This window comes from Oncorhynchus nerka, linkage group LG13 (genome assembly GCF_034236695.1).
Source record: "Oncorhynchus nerka isolate Pitt River linkage group LG13, Oner_Uvic_2.0, whole genome shotgun sequence".
Classification (NCBI taxonomy): domain Eukaryota; kingdom Metazoa; phylum Chordata; class Actinopteri; order Salmoniformes; family Salmonidae; genus Oncorhynchus; species Oncorhynchus nerka.
The window spans coordinates 26,837,863-26,852,011 of record NC_088408.1 but is presented as its reverse complement, the minus strand read 5'-3'; the positions used below and the strand labels follow the sequence as shown (position 1 = coordinate 26,852,011).

Sequence of the window (14,149 nt, the reverse complement as noted above, 5' to 3'; positions counted from 1 at the left end):
CCACAAAAGCCGCTTTAGTGTGCACCCCCGCTAACTAGCTAGCCATTTCACATCGGTTACACTAACATACCTGATTCAACTAGTTGAGGGTCATGTTTCAGGCCCTGACCACATTGCAGATAATGTATTGCATCAACCAATAGTTACATAGTACGTTATTTGCATGCCACGTCATCAACTGCGCAGTAGCATTAGACTGCTATACGCTATATCATATACCGGACTACATTCCAGACACCTGCCAGATCTCGCAAAGCTTGGATAGGTGTTTATTTTTTTACCTTTATTTAACTAGACAAGTCAGTTAAGAACAAATTCTTATTTACAATGACGGCCTACCAAAAGGCAAAAGGCCTCCTGCGGAGACGGGTGCTGGGATTAAAAAGAAAAATACAGGACAAAACACACATCACATAACACATCACATAACATATCAGCTAACCACATCATATGATATAGTGATGTAATGCCCGATAGTCAATGACGTGGCGCACAGCAATTGGTTGATGCAATGCAATGTCTTCCATGTAATCAGGCAGGAACAGTGATGCCAATTTAGCAATTTTGTTGCTAGATTTAGCAACTTTTCAGACTACCCTGGCAACTTTCCTTTCAAACAGCACCTAGCAACAAATTTAGCTACTTTTAAAAATGTATTTGGAACTTTTAGCAACTTTTGAAAAGTGACTCAAACGCTAAAATGCACGCATTTTCCCTCTAAATGACACAAAAACGATATTCTCTGTCACACATTCAGTAACAACACACGTGCCTGGATGCAAAAGTGCATTGTGATTAACATCAGCAGCAGGCGCTCAGCTCGTACACAGGCAGCAGCAGGCCAGCAGCAAATTGCATATCATTGCTGGCTGACTGCAGCAGCAGTAGTACGGATTCGACGAGCCAAACCCAATTAATATAGTTGGTCACGAATGTTTGATCTTGAACAGAACTAACAACATAAATCAACATGAGTCAATCAAAATTGCACAGCCAGAAGTACAGAAAAGAGTGGGAGTCTGTACCTGGACAAATGTCAAATCATATTTTTTGCCAAGATGGCCAGTCACTTTGAGTAACATTATTGTATATTCTATGTAATGACGTCATTTAGCAACTTTTAGCAACAAATCAACCTGCCTCTAGCAACTTCCCCTGAAAATGAGTTGGCAACACTGGGCAGGAACACCACCGGTATGTGGTTAGTTGATATGTTCAACACTAGCCTTGCGTGGCCATCCTTCCAAATCTTGTCTCAATGAATTGTGTTGGAAGTCTGGAGAAATCCAGTATAGGATTCTGGGTTTGAATGAGAGTGTAGGTTTCTGTTCTAACCTTTATCTAGCGCACCTAACTAACTGGTTGATAAACTGAATCACGTTAGTTGTTACAGGGGTTGGAGCAAAAACCTACAGGATGGTAGTTCTCCAGGAACAGAGTTGGTCAGCCCTGCAATAGTGATTTGGGATTTGTAAAAAATAAATAAAAGTAGAGGCCAATAAATAATTAAATAATAACAGTCATTTGGATGGGAACTATTTCACACTGGGAATATTTGTACATGATACAACAGGCACACCTGGGTGTGTTAAGAACTGCAACACTGCTGTGTTTTTCTACTCGTAACAGTTTCCTGTGTGTATCAAGAATGGTCCACCACCAAAAGGACATCCAGCCAACTAGACACAACTGTGGGAAGCACTGGAGGCAACATGGGCCAGCTTCCCTGTGGAACGCTTGACACCTTGCAGAGTCCATGCCCTGACAAATTGATTCTGTTCTGATGGCAAAAGGGGGTGCAACTCAAAATTAGGAGGATGTTCCTAATGTTTTGTACACTCAGTGTATATATTTAAATATATATATATATATATATATATATATATATAAAATCATTAACATATTTGTATAACATTCGCTTCAATTTTCAATAGGCTACAGTCCTTAAAGGTATAGTTCACCCAAATTACAAAAACAACACTTTGGTGTCCTTACCCTGTGAACAGTTATGACAGTAATCCATGCTTTGTTTTAGTTTCCCTGAAACTGTTTGTGGCACAAATTTCATTCAAGTCATGGGACCAATGTTATAATTTTTACACATCATGTCTAAATTATCCGAAAGTATCTCAAATTAATTGTGAAGCTCAACAAAGTCACTGTTTTGAACATGATGTGTGAAAAATGCTCATTTCGGTCCCATGACTTGAATGGGATTTGTGCCATAAGCATGTGGAAACACGTACTGCCAAGGACACTACACTAGAGCATGGATTGCTGTCATAACTTGTCCATAGACATCTAACAGGGTAAGGAAACCTATCCCTAAGGACTGTAGCCTACTCTAGTGTGCTTGTCCTCTTGCTCAGTTGTGCTCTGTGGCCTCCCACTCCTCTTTCTATTCTGGTTAGGGCCCGTTTGCACTTTAGTTTCTTGCCAATTTCTCGCATGGAATAGCCTTCATTTCTCAGAACAAGAATAGACTGACGAGTTTCAGAAGAAAGGTCTTTGTTTCTGGCCATTTTGAGCCTGTAATCGAACCCACAAATGCTGATGCTCCAAATACTTAACTAGTCTAAAGAAGGCCAGTTTTATTGCTTATTTAATCACGACAACAGTTTTCAGCTGTGCTAACATAATTGCAAAGGGTTTTCTAATGATCAATTAGCCTTTTAAAATGATAAACTTGGATTAGCTAACACAACGTGCCTTTGGAACATGGGAGTGAAGGTTGCTGATAATGGCCTCTGTACGCCTATGTAGATATTCCATAAAAAATCTGCCGTTTCCAGCTACAATAGTAATTTACAACATTAACAATGTCTACACTGTATTTCTGATAAATTTCATGTTATTTTAATTGACTTTTTTTTGTTGCATTTCTTTCAAAACAAGGACATTTCTAAGTGACCCCAAACTTTTGAACGGTAGTGTAATTGTTTCATGATGCTTGCACAAGCCCCTGTTCAGGATTTACCCACCAGCATTAAGTGACAACAGCAGGCTAGTAAAGGAAACTGAACACCATTATTTAAAGAATTCTCTAACACAACTCACTTGCCCAGACAAGACGAAGTTGTTTCTGCAAGACCTAAAACCCTTGGAAATACTGGAATAGAGGAAGGACACATCCCCGAAGGGATTTGGCTGTACCCATCATTACATCCTGTATTGGTGATGAGCTCAATACGCATCGTTTTTCTGTTCTGGTCTTGGTGACATGCTACATTCTGGATTTAAAAATAGATGGATTGTTGATTGTTTGTACATGATCAACATTTGCACACAAAATCCGCTGGTTCTAACCAAGGAACCTGTTAGACCAATGCGGTTCGCTGGTTCTAACTGCGGAACCTGTTTGACCAAGGCAATCGGCTGGTTCTAACCGAGGAACCTGTTAGACCAAGGTGAGGGGGCAGCCCTTAAAATACAGTACAGGTAACCGGTGAGACAAAGTCCATACAGAAAGAGAGAGAGAGAGCGAGAGAGACTCCATCATCTCCATTCGTTGATAAGGTATGCTGACTTTAAGATATTGTATATTGCTAAAAGCTTGTATCTAGAACCATACCATAGGCCAGTGGTTCTCAAACTTCTCCTGAGGACCCACAGCCATCCCATGTATTTTATCTACTCCAGAGCTAACACATCTGATTAAAATGGTCAACTTATTATCAAGTCCTTGACTAAGTGAATCAGGTGAGCTAGTTCAGGGCTACAATAAAATTGTGTGGGGGTTCAGAGGACGTCTTCATTTAGATATTATATAGAAAACAATGCTTGTGGTATCCTCTATAACAAAAAACCCAAATTCCAGTATCTCAGAAAATATTGTAACCATTATATGGTTTGGAAAAAAGTGTTGATGCTTTGAACGATAGAACCCCTTTGTCTGTGTTAAGTATTTGTTGTCCTTTTCCAGTTTTCCCGTTGGCTCACCATGGTTGAATATAAAGTAAAGGTGACTACAGGGGAAGTTCTATTCTCTGGCTCATCTGACTACATTTATGTCACACTCATTGGAACAGAGGGGGAAAGTGAGCGCACTAACCTTGACAACTATGGCCTAGATTTCATGACTGGGATGGTAAGTTACCAGTGAGCAATGAGGGGAAATGCTTAATGCTGCAATATGTAACTTTTTGGCCAACCTGACCAAATGCACATAGAAACGTGAGTTATAAATCTGTCATTCTCATTGAAAGCAAGTCTAAGAAGCGGTAGATGTGTTCCATATGTTCTATTTCTATGCTTCCCGTTCTTAAGTTTAGTTTTTGCCTCTTTTACTTTGTGTTGTACACCAGCTTAGAAAGGCTGAAAATACTATATTTTTGGTTATTGAAAATATATTTCACCACGGTTTAGACAGTACAATGATTCTCTACATTATCTATGTTTATTTTTTCACATAAACTTAAATTAGGTGAATTATTAGAATTTTAGCAACCAGGAAATGGATAGCAATTTATTCGTAGTGCACCTTTAATATAGTTAATGAATAAATATTTATAATAAAGTATCAATTCATTGATTAATAATAATGTATCCCCTCAAAACAAAATTGTCAACTTAGTATTAATATATATATATATATATATATATTAAAGTACCAGTCAAAAGTTTGGACATACCTTTAATGCCAAGAGTGTGCAAAGTTGTCATCAAGGCAAAAGGTGGCTACTTTGAAGAATCTCAAATATAAAATATATTTTGATTTCTTTAACACTTTTTTGGTAACTACATGATTCCATGTGTTATTTCATAGTTTTGTTGTCTTCAGTATCGGTCTTCAGTCGGTGTGTCCAAAGTCAGACCCCATCACGTTTTCCACATTTTATTACGTTACAGCCTTATTTTGAAAATGGATTTCAAAAAATATTCTCATCAATCTACACACAACACCCCATAATGATTAAGTGAAAACAGTTTTCTAGACATTTTTGCAAATACCTTATTTACATAATTATTCAGACACTTTACTTAATACTTTGTTGAAGCACCTTTGTCAGCGATTACAGCCGTATTGGGTATGATGCTACAAGCTTGGCACGCCTGTATTTGGGGAGTTTCTCCCGTTCTTCTCTGCAAATCCTCTCAAGCTGGGGCAGCAGGTAGCCTAGTGGTTAGAGCGTTGGACTAGTAACTGAAAGGTTGCAAGATTGAATCCCCAAGCTGATAAGCTAAACATCTGTCGTTCTGCCCCTGAACAAGGCAGTTAACCCACTGGTCCTACGCCATCATTGAAAATAAGACTTAACTGACTTGCCTAGTAAAATAAAAATACATTTAAGTAATCTCTGGTTGGATGGGGAGCGTCGTTGCACAGCTATTTTAAGGTCTCTCCAGAGATGTTAGATCGGGTTCAAGTCCGGGCTCTGGCTGGGCCACTCAAGGACATTCAGAGACTTGTCCCGAAGCCACTCATGCATTGTCTTGGCTGTGTCCTTAGGGTCGTTGTCCTGTTGGAAGGTGAACCATCTCCCCAGTCTAAGGTCCTGAGCGCTCTGGAGTAGAGGCTGACCGATTAATTAGGGCCGATTTCAAGTTTTCATAACAATCTCTAATCTGCATTTTTGGACGCAGATTATGGCCGATTACGTTGCACTCCACGAGGAGACCGCCTGTTACGGGAGTGCAGCAAGGAGCCAAGGAAAGTTGCTAACTAGCATTAAACTTATCTTATAAAAACAATCAATCTTAACATAATCACTAGTTAACTACACATGGTTGATGGTATTACTAGATTAACTAGCTTGTCCTGCGTTGCAAATAATCAGTGCTTTGCGGGCGGAGGCAGTGCAATTGCCGTACCAGGCAGTGATGCAACCAGGCAGGATGCTCTCGATGTTGCAGCTGTAGAACCTTTTGAGGATCTCAGGACCCATGCCAAATCTTTTTAGTTTCCTGAGGGGGAATAGGCTTTGTTGTGCCCTCTCCACGTCTGTCTTGGTGTGTTTGGACCATTCTAGTTTGTTGGTGATGTGGACACCAAGGAACTTGAAGCTCTCAACCTGCTCCACTACAGCCCCGTCAGTGAGAATGGGGGCGTGCTCGGTCCTCCTTTTCCTGTAGTCCACACTCATCTCCTTAGTCTTGGTTATGTTGAGTGATAGGTTGTTATTCTGGCACCACCCGGCCAGGTCTCTGACCTCCTCCCTATAGGCTGTCTCGTCGTTGTCGGTGATCAGGCCTACCTATCAACTCCCAAGATTAGGCTGGCAATACTATAGTGCCTATAAGAACATCCAATAGTCAAAGGTATATGAAATACAAATGGAAATAGTCCTATAATTCCTATAATAACTACAACCTAAAACTTCTTAACTGGGAATATTGAAGACTCATGTTAAAAGGAACCACCAGCTTTCATATGTTCTCATGTTCTGAGCAAGGAACTTAAACGTTAGCTTTCTTCTCCGACACTGTGGTTTTGCATTATTTAAACCAAATTGAACATGTTTCAATATTTATTTGAGACTAAATAGATTTTTATTTCTGTATTATATTAAGTTAAAATAAAAGTGTTCATTCAGTATTGTTGTATTGGGCGGCCAGCTCTAGGAAGAGTCTTGATGGTTCCAAACTTCATCTATTTAAGAATCATGGAGGCCACTGTGTTCTTGGGGACCTTTAATGCTGCAGACATTTTTTGGTACCCTTCCCCAGATCTGTGTCTAGACACAATCCTATCTCGGAGCTCTACTAACAATTCCTTCGACCTCAGGCTTGGTTTTTGCTCTGACATTCACTGTCAACTCTGGGACCTTACTGTATATAGACAAGTGTGTGCTTTTCCAAATCATGTCCAATCAATTGAATTTACCACAGGTGGAGTCCAATCAAGTTGTAAAAACATCTCAAGGATGATCAATGGAAACAGGATGTTCCTGAGCTCAATTTCGAGACTTATAGCAAAGGGTCTGAATACTTACACTACCGTTCAAAAGTTTGGGGTCACTTACAAATGTCCTTGTTTTTGAAAGATTTTTATTTCTTTTCCCATTAAAATAACTTAAAATTGATCAGAAATACTGTGAAGACATTGTTAATGTTGTAAATGATTATTGTAGCTGGAAACAGCTGATTTTTAATGGAATATCTACATAGGTGTACAGAGGCCCATTATCAGCAACCATCACTCCTGTGTTCCAATGGTTAGCTAATCCAAGTTGATCATTTTAAAAGGCTAATTGATCATTAGAAAACTATTTTGCAATTATGTTAGCACAGCTGAAAACTGTTGTGCTGATTAAATGAACAATAAAAGGGTAGTGTATGTAAATACGTTTTTTCTGCAAACATTTCTTAAAACCTGTTTTCGCTTTGTCATTATGGGGTATTGTGTGTAGATTGATGAGCAAGATGTAGTATTTAATCCATTTTAGAATAAGGCTGTAATGCAACAAAATGTGGAAAAAGTCAAGGGGTCTGAATACTTTCTGAATGCACTGTAAATATATTTACATATTTTGTGTTTTTTATCGATAGATACAGTGGATAAATTATTGAGATGAGGAGAGAATGGAACATAGAATGGAACATAGAATCAAAATAAAATCAAATGTATTTATATAGCCCTTCTTACATCAGCTGATATCTCAAAGTGCTGTACAAAAACGCAGCCTAAAACCCCAAACACAATCAATGCAGGTGTAGAAGCACGGTGGCTAGGAAAAACTCCCTAGAAAGGCCAAAACCTAGGAAGAAATCTAGAGAGGAACCAGGCTATGTGGGGTGGCCAGTCCTCTTCTGGCTGTGCCGGGTGGAGATTATAACAGAACATGGCCAAGATGTTCAAATGTTCATAAATGACCAGCATGGTCAAATAATAATAATCACAGCAGTTGTCGAGGGTGCAACAAGTCAGCACCTCAGGAGTAAATGTCAGTTGGCTTTTCATAGCCGATCATTGAGAGTATTTCTACTGGTCCTGCTGTCTCTAGAGAGTTGAAAACAGCAGGTCTGGGACAGGTAGCACGTCCGGTGAACAGGTCAGGGTTCCATAGCCGCAGGCAGAACAGTTTAAACTGGAGCAGCAGCATGGCCAGGTGGACTGGGGACAGCAAGGAGTCATCATGCCAGGTAGTCCTGAGGCATGGTCCTAGGGCTCAGGTCCTCCGAGAGAGAGAAAGAAAGAGAGAATTAGAGAGAGCATACTTAAATTCACACAGGACACCGGATAGAACAGGAGAAGTACTCCAGATATAACAGACTGAAACATAGAATGGAACATAGAATGGAAAGAATGGAACATATAATGGAAAGAATGGAACATAGAATGGAAAGAATGGAACATATAATGGAAAGAATGGAACATATAATGGAAAGAATGGAACATAGAATGGAAAGAATGGAACGTAGAATGGAAAGAATGGAACATAGAATGGAAAGAATGGAACATATAATGGAAAGAATGGAACATAGAATGGAAAGAATGGAACGTAGAATGGAAAGCTGTGCAGTCTGTGTTTCAACCCATGCCTCCAGGAGCAATGTGTTGTTTTGGGGCGGCAGCGCTACTGTCAGCACCGAGCACATTCTAGGGATATTTACATGTGAATAGATATTTTGAAGTGACCTTATCTTGAGTTGCTATGGCTTATCTTTGAGGACCAGCAGAACCAGTTTACCCTGCTCACTGGTTTCCCTTTTAAGAACTTTGTTGGTCCAGATTGTTAAAAAAAACACTTGAAATCCTTTCTGTCAACTTACCTGTATATGTCCTTGTCTGTACATTACCCCCCTAAACATTCCATTTAATGTTTAGGGGATATTCATAATGAATGTGATCTTGCTCTTCAGCCCAAGCATGTAGCTAGCTATTCAACACCCTGTACTTCTCCATTCTCTACAGACAGGGACCTACACTGTGACCAACCCCTCGTCTCTGGGGCGCCTCCTCCTGGTTAAACTGGAGAAAGAGCAGTACCTGTTCCTGCCAGAAAACGAGTGGTTCTGCTCCAAGGTTGTCGTGACGACACCTGAGGGTGACGTAATCCTCTTCCCTTGTTACAGATGGTTGTCCAGAGGGGAAATTGTGGAGCTGAGAGGAGGAAAAGGTGTGTCCTGATTCAACATTTGTTCTGAGGATACTCTAATGTTATTTATAATCCTGCTCCTTCTATAAGTGTGTAATACATCTTGTCCTCCTCTCCACTTCACAGCCAGGAAGATTTTTGAGGATGAGCTCCCTCTACTGGTGCACCATCGTAAAAAGGAGCTGGAGCTTCACAAGAAACTGTTCCAGTGAGTGTTTTTACCAGTTGTTTTTGTAGGACTGTCTGCAGCTCAACACACAGCAGACAACAGTCAGTCAACTTGTCTGTACAACACTTTTAGATTGATTGTGTGTGTGTCTTCTTGTCTCACCATTAGGTGGATTGTGTATGCCGAGGGAGTCCCGCACATCAATAACGCCACTGAAGTCTCAGCCCTCCCTTCTGAAGTTAAATTTTCTTTCTCCAAAATGTCAGAGTTTATCTACACCAAAGCTGCAGCGTAAGTTCAAAGCAGACGGCACGCCTAAAGCAGTTTAAATTCCCACAACAGTACCAGTGTAACATACTGTATGTTCGACAGAGGAGGCTGGTGAGGGAAGGACAGTTCATAATAATGGCTGAAATGTAGTGAATGGAATGTATCAAACACATGGAAACCAGGTCTTTGATTCATTCTATTCCAGCCATTACTATGAGCCCATCCTTTGATTTGAAGTGCCACCGCTGATGCTCATCCAGATGCACAGAACCTTTCCTATGACTGTGAGGGAATAAGCATGGCCTATAACCTGTCTCTTCCCGTCTTCCCCTACCAGTATAGCTGAGCTCAAACTGAAAGGCCTGGTGAACTCCACCGAGCAGTGGAAAGACCTGGAGATGATGAAAACTGTTTTCTGGAGAAATAGAACACCCATTTCAGGTAAGAGACCTGATCCATTGAATTGGATATCAACTATAAGGGTCATTTTGAGATATCAGTAAAAAGTAACTCCTACAAAAATAGGGGATTCATTTTTTTAAATCCCTTCCTTCTAGAGTATGTCTCTGAGCACTGGAAGGAGGATGACTTTTTCGGGCCCCAGTTTCTGAATGGAACCAACCCCAATGTGATCCAGCGCTGCACAACGCTTCCCCCCAACTTCCCTGTCACAGACGAGATGGTACAGCCCTTCCTGGAGGACGGGAGTTCCCTGGCGACGGAGATGCAGGTATGAATTATGAATGATGAACTCTGAAGTGGGATGTGATGTTCCCTAAGGTTCAGGGCTTGGATCCCTTCTGTTCACTTTATACACGCCATCCTTTTGTAACATCATCCGTGAACATCCGTCCTTTTTTTTCTTTGTCCTGTAAATAGCATGAGCTACTGCTTAACCACCCACAGGGAACAGACGTCAGTTCAACTTCTACTTTTGATTTACATTTGGTTGAGTTATCAACTAACGTGAAATCAACAAACAATTTCACCATGTCCTTGGATTTAAGTTGCAAGTTGGGTGAAAGAATACAAAAATACCCTATGTTGATGACTTTTCACGTTGGTTCAATGTCATCCCACTGAATATTTTTAGTTGAAACAACATTTATTCAACCAGTTTTTGTCCAGTGGGTACTTTAAATTCCATGTTCCCATAAAGTCTTCACCTCTGTTTCCTATCCTCCCTACAGGAAGGAAACATATTCCTTTGCGACTACAAGAGGCTTGAGGGTGTGCCAACCCGGGTGGTCAATGGTAAACCATTGCCCCTCACGGCTGCCCTCTGCCTGTTCTACAAGAACCCAGAGGACAAACTGCTGCCTATCGCCATCCAGGTACAGTACACATACCTGGAAACAGGGGCAGATGTTACAATGTTGCAAATGCTTAGTAAATATGTTCCTCAGAAGTGATGATTACTTCTGACCTCTGGGTTTCTCTGTTCTGGTCCTGTATGGCTCAATTGGTAGAGCATGGCGCTTGCACCGCTAGCGTTGTGGGTTCAATTCCCATGGCCACCTATATGTGAAATGTATGCACACATGACTCTGCTAAATGCCATATATTATCTCACAGCTGGAGCAGCAGCCCTCTCAGCAGAACCCTATATTTCTGCCTAGCGACTCTGAGCACGACTGGCTGCTAGCCAAGATCTTTGTGAGAAACGCAGATTTCTCCGAGTTCCAGATCAGCTACCATCTACTGGGCACTCATTTACTGGCAGAGGCCTTCACTATGGCAACCTTCCGGAGCCTTCCTATCATGCACCCTCTCCACAAGGTATGACAACCTGACACAGACTGGGGTCCCACCAAACAATGAAGAGCAAGAAAATGCATGTTATAGTCCCTGAGCTGTAAATTCAGTCATAAAACAAATTGTTCACCTTCTCTTTGCTCATTTTTCTTTTGTTCTTTCGATTTCCCCTCTGTTTCTGCATAGTTGCTGATACCACACTTCCGTTACACCCTGCAGATCAACCTTCTTGCGCGAAAAAGACTGATTAGTCCTGATGGACCCTTAGCAAATGTACGTACCTTAAATGCATTGATTCGTCCGATACAATTCCATGTTTACCACTTGTATTGACGTAAACTTTTCCTTTCTTTAGGGTGCTATGGGACTGGAGGGTTTGAAGGAACTCTTGAAAAGGGCACAATCAGAAATCACCTACAGCTCCCTCTGTCTGCCAGAGAACATTGTTGCACGAGGACTGGAGTCCATCCCTAACTTCTACTACAGGGAGGATGGCCTGAAGCTGTGGAACATCATCAACAGGTGGAGCTATTTATTTGAATAACCCCTAATGGCAAAATTTGAATAACACTTCCCTATTATTCTAAATAACACAACAGTATGGGCTGAAGCTTGATATCAATACTGTTAGTAGCTAGCTTGGTTTACTGAACATGCCATTAAACATGTGTTGTGATGTGAAGCTTTGTCAAGGGGATGGTGGAGCACTTCTACTCCTCTGACAGTGAAGTGTCCAGGGACTCTGAGCTTCAGGACTGGATCCACGAGATCTTCATCCATGGGTTCCTTGGAAACAACAAGTCAGGTACGTTGCGTATGAAGTATCAGTCAATAAAACCAAGAAATCTACACTGTTGTGACGTGTTGTATTACCTATCCTTCTCATGTACTGATGTTACCTCCACAGGAATCCCTAAGCGATTTGACAAAGTGGAGGAAGTTGTCAAATTCATTACCATGATTATCTTCACTGTGTCAGCTCAACATTGCGCCCTCAATATGGGGCAGGTGAGTTAAGGAAGAAAGCAATTAAAGTAGCCAGCTACACAATATAGAATTTCATCAAAAATTGATCACAAAAAATAATCACATAGTTCATGTTTTGTTTTAATATAGCTATGTTACTTAAACTCAAATGTACTTATTTTGCCTTTTGACCATTGGTTTATACAAGGATGTCTCTCTTTCCTAGTTTGACTATGGTGGTTGGGTACCCAACAACCCCCTGTTACTGCGCAAAGCTCCTCCCACCACGAAGGGGAGCTCAAGCATGAACACCATTTTGGAAGTACTGCCAAACATCAGCACTACTGTTAATAACATGGCTTCCACATGGCTGCTCAGCAAGAGATACACAGACACAGTGAGTTTGTCCCCTAATTGTTTCACCTTGTAAGTCAAGATCCGCTATGTTTTTAGAGTCATGTCTGTAATATGGTGCAGTCACTGTTGCTTTTGACAAACCCATTCATAAATACGAGTCTGATTTGTTCACTTCTTCTAATCTAAAATATACGTCACTTAAATCATGTTTGTGCTGTCTTCCTTAGATTCCCCTTGGTACATACCCAGATCAACACTTTGATGAGGCTGTCCCCATGCAGATGATTAAGCAGTTCCAAGCAGAGTTGTCCTACCTCAGTCGATCAATCATTAAGAGGAATGCACTACTTACACTACCCTATAACTACCTGAACCCTGCCGAGATGGAGAATAGTGTATCCATATGATTGAGCTTAGGCCCATTCAAATTATTACAGTTTACTTAAAGATGCAGTCTGGGATCTTAAGCTTAACAAATGAATAACATATTGTACTGTTGGGTTCTGAGAAAATGAAATATACTTATTCATGTCACTGAGGGAGAGAGGGTAATGTATAACGTAAACATTATATAAGGTATCCTATTGAAATATTGTGTGCAGGGAAGTGATCATGTGTGGCAGGCATTGATAAGGGGAGAGAGACATGGATTAGTGATGAAGGGGGGTCTAGGTCAGGTCACTTTAAGGGAGAAATACAAGTTTAGGACTTAGTGTCCTGCCTAGCAGTAAAGAACGATGTTTGTACAGATGGGTAGGAGGAGACTCAGCCTAGGAGGAAGGGTTAAATATCAGTGCTTGTGTGAAAATGTTTTTGTCTAATGCAGCTGTATTCATCCTCTGGGAAGAATAAACTTGGTTAAGCTTTCATAGTGTCCGTAGAGTTTTTACTCTGAGAATTAGAATGTAACAGTACAAATTATATTGAAGAAGAAGGCACTGGTTGCTAGACACATTAAATGTTTGGGAGTGTGCGACTTTCTTTCTTCTTACGAATTGGATTCGTAACATATCGTACTAAATGTACAAAACATAACATATCATACTACATGGATGGCGTAGTAAACAATTTGATGACGGAGTACACAAAAAATGGGACCTGTTTTGTCTTGTGAGCACCTCTTTCAAAACTACTGGCTGAAATTATACCAAGGCTTTGGAGCATCACTTCAATCATCAATGATAGCCAAAATGGCTAACCAAATTGAAGATCTAGAAGGCAGCTGAAGTCCTGAAGTCACTGAGTACCATAGAGTCCTCGATTAAAGTCGCAAGAAAGGGCTACCAACTTTAGAAAATGGAACTTTGCAATTGTCTTTATAAAGAATGCATTAATAAAGTGGATTACAAATTCAATTAGTCCTCTTTGTATCTCATTCCATACTGAGTCGCATTGTATTGTTGATCAGAATGCAGCCCATATTTGAGATGAATGATGATTAAAGCCCAAGGACATTGAAGATATGGAAAGTTTTAATAGATAATCCTCATGATATAATTTGCCCTGTCCACTTGCATGGAACCATACTCCTGTTTGATTCAGACATAGACACACCCCCTTAAGATAGTCAAATGAATGTTCAGAGAGAGAGAAA

The 14,149-nt window shown here is 40.6% G+C and overlaps 1 protein-coding gene across 1 annotated transcript; it reads left to right on the top strand.

Annotated features, from left to right (window-relative positions):
* Positions 1 to 3,070: 3,070 nt before the first annotated feature.
* Positions 3,071 to 13,910, top strand: si:dkey-17e16.9 (hydroperoxide isomerase ALOXE3). The gene is made up of 15 exons (XM_029676457.2): positions 3,071 to 3,516; positions 3,923 to 4,087; positions 8,855 to 9,059; positions 9,165 to 9,246; positions 9,376 to 9,498; positions 9,815 to 9,918; positions 10,035 to 10,207; positions 10,668 to 10,811; positions 11,053 to 11,256; positions 11,419 to 11,505; positions 11,588 to 11,754; positions 11,916 to 12,037; positions 12,140 to 12,240; positions 12,425 to 12,595; positions 12,783 to 13,910. The coding sequence occupies exons 2-15, from the start codon at positions 3,941 to 3,943 to the stop codon at positions 12,960 to 12,962; spliced, it is 2,010 nt and encodes a 669-aa protein (XP_029532317.2). The 5' UTR covers positions 3,071 to 3,516; positions 3,923 to 3,940; the 3' UTR covers positions 12,963 to 13,910.
* Positions 13,911 to 14,149: the final 239 nt, after the last annotated feature.

Bases quoted from the DNA above. Each gene is read 5' to 3' on its own strand.
- si:dkey-17e16.9 (XM_029676457.2), top strand. From the start codon at position 3,941: ATGGTTGAATATAAAGTAAAGGTGACTACAGGGGAAGTTCTATTCTCT. The intron at 10,208-10,667 runs GTATGAATTATG...TCCTCCCTACAG, and splicing joins CCCTGGCGACGGAGATGCAG to GAAGGAAACATATTCCTTTG. The intron at 12,596-12,782 runs GTGAGTTTGTCC...TGTCTTCCTTAG, and splicing joins GCAAGAGATACACAGACACA to ATTCCCCTTGGTACATACCC.